The sequence below is a fragment of the Pelodiscus sinensis genome, chromosome 19 (assembly GCF_052426305.1).
Source record: "Pelodiscus sinensis isolate ZL-2025 chromosome 19, ASM5242630v1, whole genome shotgun sequence".
Lineage (NCBI taxonomy): Eukaryota > Metazoa > Chordata > Testudines > Trionychidae > Pelodiscus > Pelodiscus sinensis.
In genome coordinates, this window is record NC_143070.1 from 7,656,041 (window position 1) to 7,670,527 (window position 14,487).

At 53.1% G+C, this 14,487-nt stretch overlaps 1 protein-coding gene across 3 annotated transcripts in view; it reads right to left on the minus strand.

The window, feature by feature from the left end:
• The window catches only part of LOC102460230 (butyrophilin subfamily 1 member A1-like), a 31,341-nt gene extending 22,954 nt beyond the window's left edge, over positions 1–8,387 (minus strand). The window contains exons 1-4 of one of the 3 annotated variants that reach the window (XM_075914048.2): positions 8,259–8,387; positions 7,466–7,543; positions 3,794–3,907; positions 1,533–1,880 (exon numbers count right to left, since the gene is read on the minus strand). In XM_075914048.2, the coding sequence (XP_075770163.2) occupies positions 1,533–1,880; positions 3,794–3,893 (448 nt within the window). In that variant the 5' untranslated portion in view covers positions 3,894–3,907; positions 7,466–7,543; positions 8,259–8,387. Of the gene's footprint in view, positions 1–1,532; positions 1,881–3,793; positions 3,911–7,465; positions 7,544–8,258 lie in introns of all 3 variants that reach the window. The other 2 variants (XM_075914047.2, XM_075914049.2) reach the window with 2 other exon arrangements.
• Between the last annotated feature and the right edge of the window lie 6,100 nt (positions 8,388–14,487).

Consider the following 14,487-nt stretch of genomic DNA (forward strand, 5'->3'; position numbering starts at 1 on the left):
CACCCAGCCAGCAGACCCTGCACCTGGCACGGATCGAGCCACCCACCCGATGCCCCCCAGCCTTCCCCCTCTTCCGGGACCAGGCTGGCGGTTCCCGGGAGCTTGCCCGGGACCGCAAGAGGCGGGCACCCGCCTGGTCTAGTGCGGACATCGTGGACCTCGTCCACGACCTCCGCACTAGGCACAGGAAAGTGGCCGTCTAGGGCACGAGAGCTGCCAGCCTGGCCACCCAGGAGCAGGTGTGCATAAAAATCAAGGTGGTCCACTGAGACCCCCGACCCTGAGCCCTGAGCTTACAATGGCCGTACTGGGTCAGACCAAAGGTCCATCTAGCCCAGTAGCCTGTTTGCCGAGAGCAGCCAACCCTAGGGACCCTGGAGGGGATGGACCGAAGACAGTGACCAAGCCATTTGTCTCGTGCCATCCCTCTCCAGCCTTCCACAAACTTCAGGCAGGGACACCACTCCTACCCCCTGGCTAATAGCACTCCATGGACCCAACCTCCATGACTTGATCTCACTTCCCTTTAAACTCTGTTCTAGTTGTAGCCTTCACAGCCTCCTGCAGCAAGGAGTTCCACAGGTTGACTCTTTGCTTTGTGAAGAACAACTTTCTGTTACTAGTTTGAAGCCTGCTACCCATTCCTTTCCTTTGGTGTCCTCTAGTCCTTCTATTATGGGAACTAATGAAGAACTTTTCTTTATGCACCCTCTCCACCCAACTCATGCTTTTATAGACCTCTATCCTATCCCCCCTCAGTCTCCTCTTTTCTAAACTGAAAAGTCCCAGTCTCTTTAGCTTCTCTTCATATGGGACCTCTTCCAAACCTCTGATCATTTTAGTTGCCCTCCCCTCTCCCACCTCCTTTTCCCAGTCTCCCCGAGTTTTGTTCAATAAAGAGAGATTCTATTTTTGAAAACACGGGAAGGGAAAGTGGAAGGAGGTGAGGGAGGAATGGGGTACGAGCCCCCGATGGGGAGGACTGGGCTGGCTCTGTGGGCTTCTGGGGGTGGAAGCTCTCCTGCAGCCCAATTGCCCCCTCTCCCCAGATGGCAGCCTGCGGCAAGTGCAGCCGGTCTGATGGCCGAGTGCTGTGATGTGCCCAGTGTGGGTACTCTGGGCACTCCAAGCCAGGACTGCTTTGCAAGCGGGGCACCCCTGAGAACTGTCTGTCCAGGGTGGGGGTCGGGTCCCTTTAAGCACAGCCTTCGGCAAGCCTGAGGCAGCAGCTCCACGCTCTAAGTCCTCATCTGATGCCCTGCCGGCACCGCTTCCGGCCATCCTTAACCCCGGCTCAGGGTCCACTTAATGTGGACATGCTAGTTCGAATTAGGAAAACGCTAATTCGAACTAGTTTTTTAGTCTGGATGCGTTAGTTCGAATTAGCTTAGTTCAAATTAACTAATTCGAACTAAATTAGTTCGAATTAGCGCTGTAGTGTAGACATACGCTAACACGGCTACATCTCTATCACAAGCTCCTTAAATCACTCAGCTCCATCCCTGAAGGCAATATAGAGCCAGGCTACTCACCTGCCACCTTTAGTTCGAGCAGGGCCTCCTCATAGTTGCTGCCATCCTGAACAAAACAGCTGTACTGCCCTTCGTCAGAGAGTCTGACGCGGGAAATTCTCAAGGCAACACTCCCACTGGGGAGACCGTCCCTCAGGAGTTCTGTCCTCCCCTGGTACTCTGGCATCTGCTGCCCGTACTCGTCCTTCCCAGCACTATAGCGATGCACGAACGGGGAGAGCTGGGACCGGAACCACGTCACCTCCATGTTCTCAGCGTTCTTCCGGGGGTTCAGGTGACAGAGTAACACGATCTCTCCATCCACGACGGCTGTGACCGGCTGGTCCGGGCCAAGCACTTTGAACTGAGCTATGCACCAGAAGACACGGAAAAGAAATACCGAGAGAAGAGCCTATGTATATGACACACACAAGACAAGCCCTGTTTTACTCACTGGCTGCATCTAGATTGAAAAGATTTTGCGCAAATACTTTTAACGGAAAAGTTTTTCTGTTAGAAGTATTTGTGCAAGAGAGCGTCTATACTGGCATGTGCCTTTGCGCAAAAGATGTGCTTTTGCACAAAAGCATCCGTGCCCAGTATAGACGCTCTCTTGCGCAAGAAAGCTCCAACGCAAGAAAGCTCCATTTTAGCCAGAGGGCTTTCTTGCGCAAGAAATGAACATTCCTGTCTACACTGGCCCTCTTGCGCAAGTATTCTTGCGCAAGAGGGCTTATGCATGAGCGGGAGCATCAAAGTATTTGCACAAGCAGCACTGATTTTGTACATTACAAAGTCAGTGTTCTTGCGCAAATTCTCGCGGCCAGTGTAACCAGGCGGCAAGTTTTTGCGCAAAACTTGAAAGTAGGAATAAGGGATCTTCCAGAAAAGGGTTTATTTTCCGCAAGATCCCGTCTAGACTGGTGCTTTTCTCCGGCAAAACCCCGAGCCGGAAAAAAAGCAGCAGCCATGTTCATGCAAATGCCGCGGGGGATATTTAAATCCCCCACGGCATTTGCAATTCCGAAGTGTCTCATTAGCATCCCTTTTACAGAAAAGGGTGCCAATGTAAACAACATAGCTGGAATTGACAGAACCTTAAGCTGAATTTGGCACAATCTTCACAGTGGGAGGCTGATAGGAGTAAATGCTCCCTTTTTAAGTCAGCTTCCCTCACTCCTCGCGACTGCCAGGGGAGGTGCTGTCAATGTTTGATTTAGCACAGGAGTGGGCAATAATTTTTGGTGGGGGGGAGAGGGGGCCACTCCAAGATTTTGATCAAGGGCTGCACTTTTCTGTGGAGGGGGTGTGGGGTCTAGGATGGAGGCTGGGGACAGAAAGGCACATGGGGTAAGGGACTAAGGTGCAGGAGACGGTGTGGGGCCTGAGAGGGTGTTTGGGTGAAGGAGGGGGTTGTGACCTGGGGCAGAGGGTTTGGATGGTGACCTGGGGGAGGGAGTTGGGGGGAGGGAGGGGCAAGGTGCCAGAGGCCAGCTCTGGCTGGGTGGCGCTTACCTGAGCCAGCAGCCCTGCAGCACCCCCAAGGCAAGCTGGGCTCCCTTCTTGCTGCAGCCCATTCCCTCCACACTCAGCTCCAGGTGTGTGTGGGGGGGGGAGGGGACGGTGGTGGCAGTGGGGAGGGAAGAGGCTTGCTCTGCCCCCAGCTCTCAGGCCAATCTCTCAGCTCTGATTGGCTGGCTGTTTCCAGCCAATAGGAGCTGAGAGATTGGCTGAGGTCAGTTCTTATTGGCTGGTTGTTTCTGGCTAATAGGAGCTGAGGGTTGGGAGCGGGAAGATCACACGAAGTTTCCCCCCTGCCTGCAGAGCAGAGAAAGATTCCTGTCTACACTGGCCCTCTTGCGCAAGTATTCTTGCGCAAGAGGGCTTATGCATGAGCGGGAGCATCAAAGTCAAGGGACTGCACTTTAAACCACTGGCAGCTGCGTGCCTGAGGGTCCCGGCAGAATGCTCCACAGGCCAGATCCGGTGGCTTGGTGGGCTGCATCCAGCCCCAGGGCCATATTTTGCCCAACCCTGATTTAGCGGGTCTTGACTAGACCCACCAAATCGAATGCCAGAATATTGACCTCCAGTGCATAAATACGGGCATGGCCCAAGATCCTGCATCTGTTCTGTGCTTATGCTTACACACTGGGATTAGTTCCGTTGACTTCAATAGGCCTACACACAGTGTGCAAAATTAAGCCCATTTATAAAACACCGTAGGCTCGGGGGCCTAAATAAACCCTGTAGGAAGCAGCACACACAGTGAGGATTCCTACCTGGTTCCAACTCGTTAACATAAAAAGTTACAAAATAAAGACTAAAGCCAAGCAGAGGGGAGCTGAATCCGGAGCTGTCAGAGAACAAGAGCACCTTCATCTTCACTGAAACTTCTTCTAGAGACAGGGAGAGAAAAAACACAAAGCAACAAGTTAACTCAGGGCTCTCTTCCAGCCCTAGGATTTAATGATTCTATGATTAACCTAGTAAGTTAGGATTATGAGAAGCTGGATCCTGGAGCTTGAGGAACAGAAGGTTACAGAGGACAAATTAAGTAAATAGAAGAAATTCATTGTTCAGTGAACTCATTTACATATTATGGAGTGACAGAAATCATCCTGTACTTTATGGTTGAAACAAAGTCTACACAAAAAAAAGGCAGATCAGTCTAAAACTATATTAATTTCCCATCACCGAAAAAGGAAAAAACCTCCCGTGAATATTAAGTAGGAGGAGGATTTAAAAAAAAAATCACTGAGAACTGGCTTAATTGTGATCTTCCACCCCCTGAAGTCAGTGGGAAAACTCATAGCTATTTTACTGGGGACAGGAAACTTAAGCCAGCTGAGTGTCTCACATTGCCTCCCTTAAATGCTGTGTGCAGGGATTAATCCTATTTGCAATGAGAATGATTTCTCTCCGGTTTTTGCCCAGGACAATCCTATAATCCACACCAGCATCTCTTTTTTTCTTTCCTAGCAGGAAACAAAGAGGCAGGAGAGTAAGCTGTGCAGGACGCGGAGCAGGAGGAAAACTATTGGTGTGTGCACGGGGAGTGCCAGGTGTGCCCAGGCACACCCTAATGTTTCAAAGGGCCGCCCTGGTGCGCTGGGGAACGGACACTGCGCAGGGTTTGCCACGCATGCGTGGCTAAAACTGGCGGATCTTAGGACCCCACAGAAACAGGCGGCAGGGAGCAGAATCGTCACCCCCGCCTCTCCAGCAAGCGAGGTAAGTTTAAACCTCGGGCGGGAAGGCGGGGGGTGTGCCCGCCTCCGGGCAGGGGATGGGAGCAATGCAGCTGGGCTCGGGGGGCAGTACGGCTGGGTTCGGGGGGCGGGTTGGGGGCGGGAGCAGCACAGCTGGCCTGGTCCGGAGTCTGGGGCAACGCGGCTGGCCCGGCCTAGCCTCACCGGGTCCGGCTTGGGAAGGGGAGGGGGGTGGGTTGGGGGCAGCACAGCCGGGTCGGGGCAATGAGGCTGGCCTAGGGAGGAGTCGGGGGCAGCACGAGTTAATGTCACACACATTGGGTTAAAGGAATTGCAGGATACTTGCATGGGGGGGTGGGTTGGTGAGGGCTGAACTAATCCCTGTTGGTAAGAGGACAGTGGGAAAAGTCCTGGGGGGGGGGGGGGGGGGTTCACAGGACACCTTTTATTTCTGGTCATGTGTCCAAACTGCCCCAAAAGTATTACCCCCAGAGGTGTGGCTAATGGGGGGGGGGGGTCAGAGTACATGTAAAAAAAATTATTTGAGGGCACACTAATGAAACTAGCCAATTAGCCCGTCATAATACGGGATTTTCCGGTCTTCTCTCCTGAGCTCGCTCTCTCCCTACTGCCTCCCCCGCTCTCTCAGCTCTCCTCCGCCTCCGCCCTCTCTCTCTCTATCTCTTTCTCTTCTTCCCCTCCTGCCTCTCTCTCCCCTCCATCTCTCCCCGCCCCCCATTTTCCTTCCCTCCCGCCGTGGCACATGGCTGAGTGCTGCCTGCTCAAGCCGGGCTGCCGGGTGGTGACGTACACGGCTCGGGGCCGTGTACATCACCGCCCTCCCTTGCCCTCCCACCCCAGGGGAGCCCAAACAGCCCCTTGCCCTGCTGGTGGCCCGGCTGAGAGGCACAGCACTCAGCCGAGTACCACAGCAGGAGGGGAAGGGGAGCGGTGATGTTCACGGCCCCGCCCCCTGGCCGTGTACATCACCGCCCCGCCCCCCTTCCTGTCCCACCGGGCCCACCTGAGCGGTGCTCAGCTGGGTCCCGCCGTGGGAGCAAGCAGTGGCAAGTGGCCCTTTGGGGTTTGGCTGCAGCCAGTGGCTGCACCCCCTGCTCCCTCGCCAGGTCTTCTTCCCGCCCCCCCCCCTCCTGTCCAGCCCCACGGCCCCCGATCCTCCCCCCCAGCTCTGCTTCCCAACCCCTCTTCCTGCCGGCCAGCCCCACGGCCCCCCGGACACCCCCCCCCCCGCCAGCACTGCTTCCCACCCCCCTCCTCCCCCATTTCTGCTGGGCCCCCCATCCTCTCCTACAGCCTCCGATCCCCCCGCAGCTCTGCTTCCCACCCCCCTTCCGGCCAGCCCCTCCCTCCATGGCAGTTCGGCCAGCCCCACAGCCCCCCAGACACCCCCCTCCTACCAGCGCTGCTTTCCTTCCCCCTTCCTTCAGCCCCCCTCATCCTCCCCTCCAGCCCCACAGCCCCCAATCCCCCCCCAGCTCTGCTTTCCTCCCCCCTCCCTGCCAGCCCCGCCCCCTTCCCCTCCCTGCTTGGCACGCTGCGCCGCTCCCAGCTGTGCGGCGATCCCGCCGGGCTCCGGCGGGGGAGCAAGCGTCGGCAAGCCAACTCCCTCAGGTGCATTAGATCCAGCCCCATGGACTTGTGCTCGTCCAGCTTTTCTAAATAGTCCTCTTAACCTGTTCTTTCTCCACTGAGGGCTGCCCACCTCTTTCCCATATGGCGCTAAATGGGAAATTCTGCTTCCTGCCAAGTTCTGTGTGTGTGTGTGGGGGGGGGGGGGGGGGAGAAGATGCATGCAACCTGCCGGGGTCACCCCTTCTGATTAGCAACAAGAGCTCTGTGGGTAATGAGGGGTGAGCCTGAGCCCAGGGGGATCTTTCCTTACAGCCACTCACCCAAAGGTGCTCCTTTGCAAGACCCAAAACCACAGCAAACACTCCTCCCATCAGTAAGGGATTGCAGGAGCAGGCTCAGGACTGGAACTATTCCCAGTGGCTACGTCTACACTGGCATGATTTTCCGGAAATGCTTAAAACGGAACAGTTTCCTGTCATAAGTATTTCCGGAAAAAGCGCATCTACATTGGCAAGATGCTTTTCCGGAAAAGCACTTTTTCTGGAAAAGCGTCCGTGCCAATGTAGACGCGCTTTTCCGCAAAAAAGCCCCGATCGTCATTTTCGCAATCAGGGCTTTTTTGCGGAAAACACTACTGTGCTGTCTACACTGGCCCTTTTCCGGAACAGTTTTCTGGAAAAAGGACTTTTGCCCGAACAGGAGCAGCATAGTATTTCCGGAAAAGCGGCTGATTTCTTACAGTAGATCGTCAGTGCTTTTCCGGAAATTCAAGAGGCCAGTGTAGACAGCTGGCAAGTTATTCCGGAAAAGCAGCTGATTTTCCGGAATAAGTGGCCAGTGTAGACACAGCCTGTAAGTGGAGGTGTAACTCACACACCTGCTGGGTATGGTTCGCTGTCCCATCTAGCGACACTTAGGTGAGCGAGTGACAGACAGAATGAATGAATGAATTTGCTCTGCCTTAGCTGCAAGCCAGCTGGCTTCTAGCTCAAGCAGTCGAGGCTCATGCACTAAGCCTCAGAAGTCCCAGGCTGGGGGCTCTATCAGATGCTTGCTCTCAGATTAAGGTGCAGTGGGTTTTGTTCAGCTGGGCGTGGCAGCTCTCCTGCACAGCAGCCAAGCTGCTGCTGGACAATTTAAAGCACCTACCTAATCAGACCTTCCTCTGCTAAAACGAACCGATTAATCCCGCCACAGCCAGCCGACAAGGAGCAGATGCATGGAGCGCTGACCAGGGAAAGAAATACAAATCCATGTACAGAAAGCAACTGCCAATTTCAAATCCATAAATCATCTCTCCCCTCCCAGAGCAAAACCACGAGAAAGGGCAACATCAGTCCCACCTCCCTCACCAAAGTCCCCAGGGGCTGGTGTTTTCCTGCCTGGGCTTCCAAGGCCCCCAAATGGAGGTGGCTGGAAAAGTTGGCAAACCTAGTTATGCCCCTGATTAAATTCCCCCCGCCCCACACACACACTACAGATGTCAAACTGGTCTCTGAGCAAGTAGCTTCCTCCAGCTGGCAGCTTCGACCCACTCCCCTTATCTTGCTCCAGCAGCAGCGAGGAGGCGTTGCCTTTCCTGGAACAGCAGGGCCTGTAGTCAGGCGGGTTGCAGGGCTGCCAGGCCCAGCTGTGCCAGGTGCTGCTAGACAAGGCGCAATGGTGGCAGCGGTGGCATCCCTCGCCCACAGCATGAGCCCCCCCACCGTGTGATCCAAGAGACAGGTGGTTGTGCATGTGGGGGAGGAAGGGCAGGGGGGGGTTTCCCTCTGCCCCCCCCAGTGGGAGGGAGTGACAAAGAGCTGCCCCCAGAATGTCTCCTGCCTCCCCCCAAAACTCTCCACCCACCACCCTGCCCAGCAATTAATCAGCCCCTGACCCCTCCCAATCCCGCGACCCACAAGTTGCTGGGGCCCTCAGTTTTGCACCCTCCCATCCTCACCGCTGCTCCTGCCCGGGGCTGCGCAGGGAGGCGCAGGAACCAGCTGCTGCCCGCGCCCGGCTGGCGCGTAGCGAGCTGCGCCCTGTCCAGACTGCGCTAGTACAGGAGCCCTGCGGAACTGCGCATGCGCACTAGCCCTGTTGCTGCCTCTGCGCTGCCCGCTGCATGGAGAAGTTTCTGCTGCCTGGTTTTAAAAGGGGGGGGGGGAACAGGGAGGGGGGGGCCACACAGAGCAGGGGGGGTGAAAATTAGCCGGGCGGGGGGGTGAAGTGGCTGCGGGCTGAGTTAGGATCGGAGCTGCGGCAAATTCAGGGAGGGACAGCTGGTAAATTCCCCAACACACACGGGGGGGGGGCATGGGGGCTTCTTAAATTTGCTTAAACCTGTTTTTTTTTTTAAATAATTCACGCCAATCAGAGGCCTTGAGCATGCTCAGTAGGGCTGCACATGCCCCCTGCGCTGCTCCCTTCCCTTACTTACCAATGTAGAAGTTTTTGCTGAGTACAGTTTACAAGGGGTTAACACCGTGGCAGAAGGGGGCTACAGAGAGGACATGAAGTCTCATCACATTTCTCACCTTCGTGTTGTCTGCTGCCCCTGACTCCCCGACTTGCCCGCCCGCCACTGTCACCCCTTTGCATTGTCGCTTTGCTCCTTTGCAAATGTTCCTTCTGTTACCTGGTTTACTCTGTGTAATGCACGTCATTGAACGATGTGTTTTGTTTTACCAGCTACTGCTAAAAAACACTGGAGTCAATAGCAATTCTTTGCTACCTTTTATTCTTAGTGTTATAGCCCTGCCTTCTGGAGGGCATAATATCCAGGCAGGCAGACTAATTAAAAACCTTCCCGCTGCCCCCCTCCCCACTTGAACCAAAGCAGATCAGCAGACAAGAAGACCCACCTAACCCCCTCCCACTCCCAAAACTCCCCTAGCCTCATGTGCATCACTCCATTCCTATACAGAATGGAGAACAGAAAGTCCAACACCAGAACCGCACTGAACTCTGGGACACAGAAAGCAGGGAAGCACGGCCTGATGGGAAATCCCTGTTCCAGATGCTAATGACCTCCTCACCTGCCTAAGCCCAGATCACTAATTATCAGGCCAATTCTAGGAAAAAGTCCTCTAAGGGATCCAAAATACTGAGGCTGCTTAATTGAATTATAAGGCCCCTCTAAGGCAGAGATGGAGAGTGTAGGGCCCACAGGCTAGGATGCTCTTGCAAGTAGGAATAAGAGATCCTCCGGAAAAGGGCTTTATTCCGGAGGATCGCGCCAGTCTAGACGCTCTTTTCCGGCTTTTCCCCAAGCCGGGAAAAAAGCGGCGGCCATGTTTATTTAAATCCCGCGGGGGATATTTAAATCCCCCGCGCATTTCCCTATTCTGACTTGCCTGCTTTGCATGCCTCTTCTGGAGAAGGGGCCAGTCTAGACGTAGCCGTGGGGTTCCACGGGGTCTGGTTTGGGACCGGCTCTCAACCTGCTCCTGTACCCTATGTCCCAAACAGGCCCTGAATTTCCACCACCCCAAGCCCACTCCTGCACCCTAACATCCTGCCTAGACCCCTCCACCCCCACTCCAGCCTGCTCCCCAGTGGCCACCTACAGCTCACTGAACCCCTTATTTTTTTACCAAACCCCAGAGCCGAGGGTACCACAAAATCTGTTATTAATCCTGAGCCCCAGAAGAGTGAATCTGGGAAGCACTTAGCCAGGAGTGGGGAACCTCAGGCCCAGGGTCTGGGTGTAGCCCCGGCTTGCCTAGATCCAGCCCCCAAGGCTCACAGTCTCCCCCCAGCATTGTGGAGCCTATGCTGGCACTCAAGCTGCCCCCTCCCCGCTCCACCACAGGGCTGAAGCATACAAAATATTCCCACACTATGGGTGCGCCCTTCTCATCTCTGTCTGACAAAAGCCAAGTTGGTACATTCCATGGGTAATGGAACATAGAACCAAATTGGAATGTATAACGGTAACCTATCCACATTGCCAAACTTGGGCATAATCATATGAGTGGGGGGAAACCAAACGATGGCTCTGTATCTATGCAGAAGGTGAAATGCTTGTTTTTGAAAACATCTTGGAACCAAAAGCAAACTTTAGACATCAGCTGAAAATAATAAAGATTTTAAAAATAGATACATTTTTCTGTGTGTCTGTGCCCTGGAAAGTCTCATCTATGCACCTCTCAGCCTTCCTTAGCGCCTCCAATTCAGCCACCCTGGTCTCCAAAGCCCATACAAGGCCCCTGAAGTCCAGGAGCTCCGTGCACCTGTGTATAGGGCAGGTAATCAGACGTGCTATATTGGCTGCAATAAATAGGCTAGCCTCCGCTCTTGGTGATGGGCTTCTTCCTGCAGTCTCATTGTATTCCTAGGGCTTATCCTTTTTGAAAAATATTTTTTAATCAGGTTGCTTTGGTTTTATTTTAAAATAATAAATAATACCGTTAAGTGTTCAGTGTATCCAGCCCCTCTAAGGCTATGGCTACACTGCAGAGTTTTTGTGCAAAAACTTGTGGAGCATCCACACCTCAAGCGCGTTTTTGTGCAAGAACATGTAGGAATGTTGAAGTAGGAATAAGATCCTCCGGAAAAGGGCGCTTTTTCCGGAGGATCGGGGCCAGTGTAGACGCTCTTTTCCGGCTTTTCTAAAAGCCGGAAAAAAGCGGCGGACATTTTTATTTAAATGCCGCGGGGGATATTTAAATCCCCCGCGGATTTCCCTATTACGATAGCTGAAATTAACATGCCCCTTCCGGAAAAGGGGCCAGTGTAGACGTAGCCGTACAGTGAATCGACAGAACAGAGGGGTTTTGCGGTGTAGGTATTCCTCTTTCTACGAGGAATAAGCCTTTTTACACAAGAGCTCTGGCGCAAAAAGGTGTGTGTGGATGGGAAACAGGGTTTTTTGCGCAAAAACAGCCTATCAAAAGAAGCACAGGTGCCCTGGTGGCCATTCTGTTAATGGCAATCAGAGCTTTCTTGCGAGTGAGCATCCATGCAGTCTGGACTCTCTCTTGCGCAAAAGCGCATCACTTTTGCGTAAGAAGTTTTTGCAGAAGATCTCTTCCACAAAAAGCTTCTTGCGCAAGAAGCCTCCAGTGTAGACGTAGCCTAGGGACACATCTACACTACACAGGAGAACTCGGGAGCCTGCTGCAATTGCAAATGTGAATTTCTGACATTTAAAAGGTAGTGTCATAAAATGTAAGTGCAATTGTGTTTGTGTGTGTGATTTAGTTCTTATCATTCCTAATGTGCTGCTGTAGCATCTGCAGCTTGACATAGATAATGAGTGTTATGTACTATTTCCAAAACTGGTAAAAATCAAGTTATCTAAAACAAAATCAATGTTCAGGTAGAACCTCGGGTCCAGGACTCTCACGTGATGCTGGACTTGACAGCCCAAGCACAGAGGTTGCCAGTAGCTGGGAGCAGAGACAGTTAAGCAGGGGTCTTACACTCAATTTACCTTGGAGCCAGTCCTCAACCCAAATCCCTGAACTCAAAGATAGCAAATTATTTGAGCTAAAGAGCCACCTGAAATCTACCATCTCATGATCACTGCTTCCCAGGTTGTCATCCACCTCTACTTCCCCTACTAGTTTCTCCCTGGTTGTGAGCGGCAGGTTAGGCTGCGCATGGCCCCTGGTCGATTCCTTCAGCATTTGTACCAAGAAGTTATCCCCAGCATTCCCGAAAAACTTCCTGGATTGTCTGTGTACTGCTGTATTTGTCTTTCAATAGATGTCAGGGTGATTAAAGTCCCCCATGAGAACCAGGGCCTGCGATCTGGAAGCTTCTGTCAGTTGTCTGAAGAAAGTCTCGTCTCCCTCATTCACCTGATCTGGTGGTCTATAGAGGGTATGTCTACACTACAAAGTTAATTCGAACTAACAGCCGTTAGTTCAAATTAACTTTCATAGGCGCTACACAGGCAAACCGCTAGTTCGAACTTAATTCGAACTAGACGAGCGCTTAATTCGAACTTGGTAAACCTCATTCTACAAGGACTAACGCCTAGTTCAAATTAAGGGCTGTGTAGCCACTTAATTCGAACTAGTGGGAGGCTAGCCCTTCCTAGCTTGCCCTGGTGGCCACTCTGGGCACCACCAGGGAAACTCGTCTGCCTCCCTCCCGGCCCCGGAGCCCTTAAAGGGGCATGGTCTGGCTACGGTGCCTGTGCCAGGAGCAAGCCTGCTAGCACCCAGCCAGCAGACCCTGCACCTGGCACGGCATGAGCCAGCCATCCACTGGCACCCAGCCCTCCGCTTCTTCCCAGGACCGGGCTGGCGGCTCCCAGGAGCCTGCCCGGGGCCTCAAGAGGCAGGCGCCCGCCTGGTCTAGTGCGGATATCGTGGACCTCATCGAGGTTTGGGGGGAAGCCTCCAATGTCTACGACCTCCGCACTAGGCACAGGAAAGTGGTCGTCTAGGGCAGGATAGCTGCCAGCCTGGACACCAAAGGCCACATGCAAACCCATCAACAGGTTTGCATGAAAATCAAGGTGGTCCAGTGAGACCCCCGGCCCTGAGCTTAGAACATAAGAACATAAGAACGGCCATACTGGGTCAGACCAAAGGTCCATCTAGCCCAGTAGCCTGTCTGCTGACAGCGGCCAACACTAAGTACCCTGGAGGGGATGGACCGAAGACAATGACCAAGCCATTTGTCTCGTGCCATCCATCTCCAGCCTTCCAGAAACAGAGGCCAGGGACACCATTTCTACCCCCTGGCTAATACCACTCCATGGACCCAACCTCCATGACTTTATCTAACTTCTCTTTAAACTCTGTTCTAGTTCTAGCCTTCACAGCCTCCTGCAGCAAGGAGTTCCACAGGTTGGCTATTTGCTTTGTGAAGAAGACCTTTCTTTTATTAGTTTGAAGCCTGCTACCCATTCATTTCATTTGGTGTCCTCTAGTCCTTCTATTATGGGAACTAATGAAGAACTTTTCTTTATGCACCCTCTCCACATGACTCATGCTTTTATAGACCTCTATCATATCCCCCCTCAGTCTCCTCTTTTCCAAACTGAAAAGTCCCCGTCTCTTTAGCCTCTCTTCATATGGGACCTGTTCCAAACCCCTGATCATTTTGGTTGCCCTTTTCTGAACCCTTTCCAAGGCCAAAATATCTTTTCTGGGGTGAGGAGATCACATCTGTACACAGTACTGAAGATATGGCGTACCATAGTTTGATACTTCCCCTCCCCCTTCTTCCCCTGGCTTCCCCCTTCCAGCTCCCTCCTCCCAGGTTTCTCACTCCCCTCTCCCACCCTCTCTCTTCCCCTCTCCCACCTCCTTTTCCCAGTCTCTCCAGAGGTTAATTCCCCCTCCCCCAGTTTTGTTGAATAAAGAGTTTCTATTTTTGAATACACGTGTCCTTTATTTTGTACATCAGGAAGGGGGGCTAGGGAGGGGTAAATGGAAGGACGTGAGGGAGGAATGGGGTATGAGCCCCCGATGGGGAGGACTAGGGTGGCTCTGTGGGCTCCTTGGAGTGGAAGCTGTCCTGCAGCCCCCCAATTCACCTCCCTGGATGGCAGCCTGCAGCAAGTGCAGCCAGGCTGATGGCCGAGTGCTGTGGTGTGCTGAGTGTGGGCACTCAGGGCACTTCAAGCCAGGACTGCTTTGCTGTCCCTCATCGAGGTAGACAAGCAAGCGGGGAACCCCTGAGAACTGTCTGTCTGGGGTGGGAGTCGGGTCCCTTTAAGCACAGCCCTCGGCTAGCCTGAGACAGCAGCTCCACGCATTAAGTCCTAACCTGATGCCCTGCCTGCACTGCTTCTAGCCAGCCTTAGCTTTGGTTCAGGGTCCACTCAATGTGGACATGCTAGTTCGAATGAGCAAAACGCTAATTTGAATTAGGTTTTAGGTCTAGATGCACTAGTTCTAATTAGCTTAGTTCGAATTAAGTTAGTTCGAATTAGTGCTGTAGTGTAGACATACCCTAGCAGACACCAGCCACAACATCCACCCTGTTGCTTCTACTTCTAATCTTAACCCATAGACTCTCAAGGCTGTCACTACACTGGCATGATTTTCCGGAAATGCTTTTAAGGGAAAAGTTTTCCGTTAAAAGCATTTTCAGAAAAGCGCGTCTAGATTGGCACGAACGCTTTTCCGCAAAAGCACTTTTTGCAGAAAAGCATCCGTGGCCAATCTAGACGCGCTTTTGCGCAAAAAAGCCCCGATTGCTATTTTCGCGATCGGGGCTTTTTT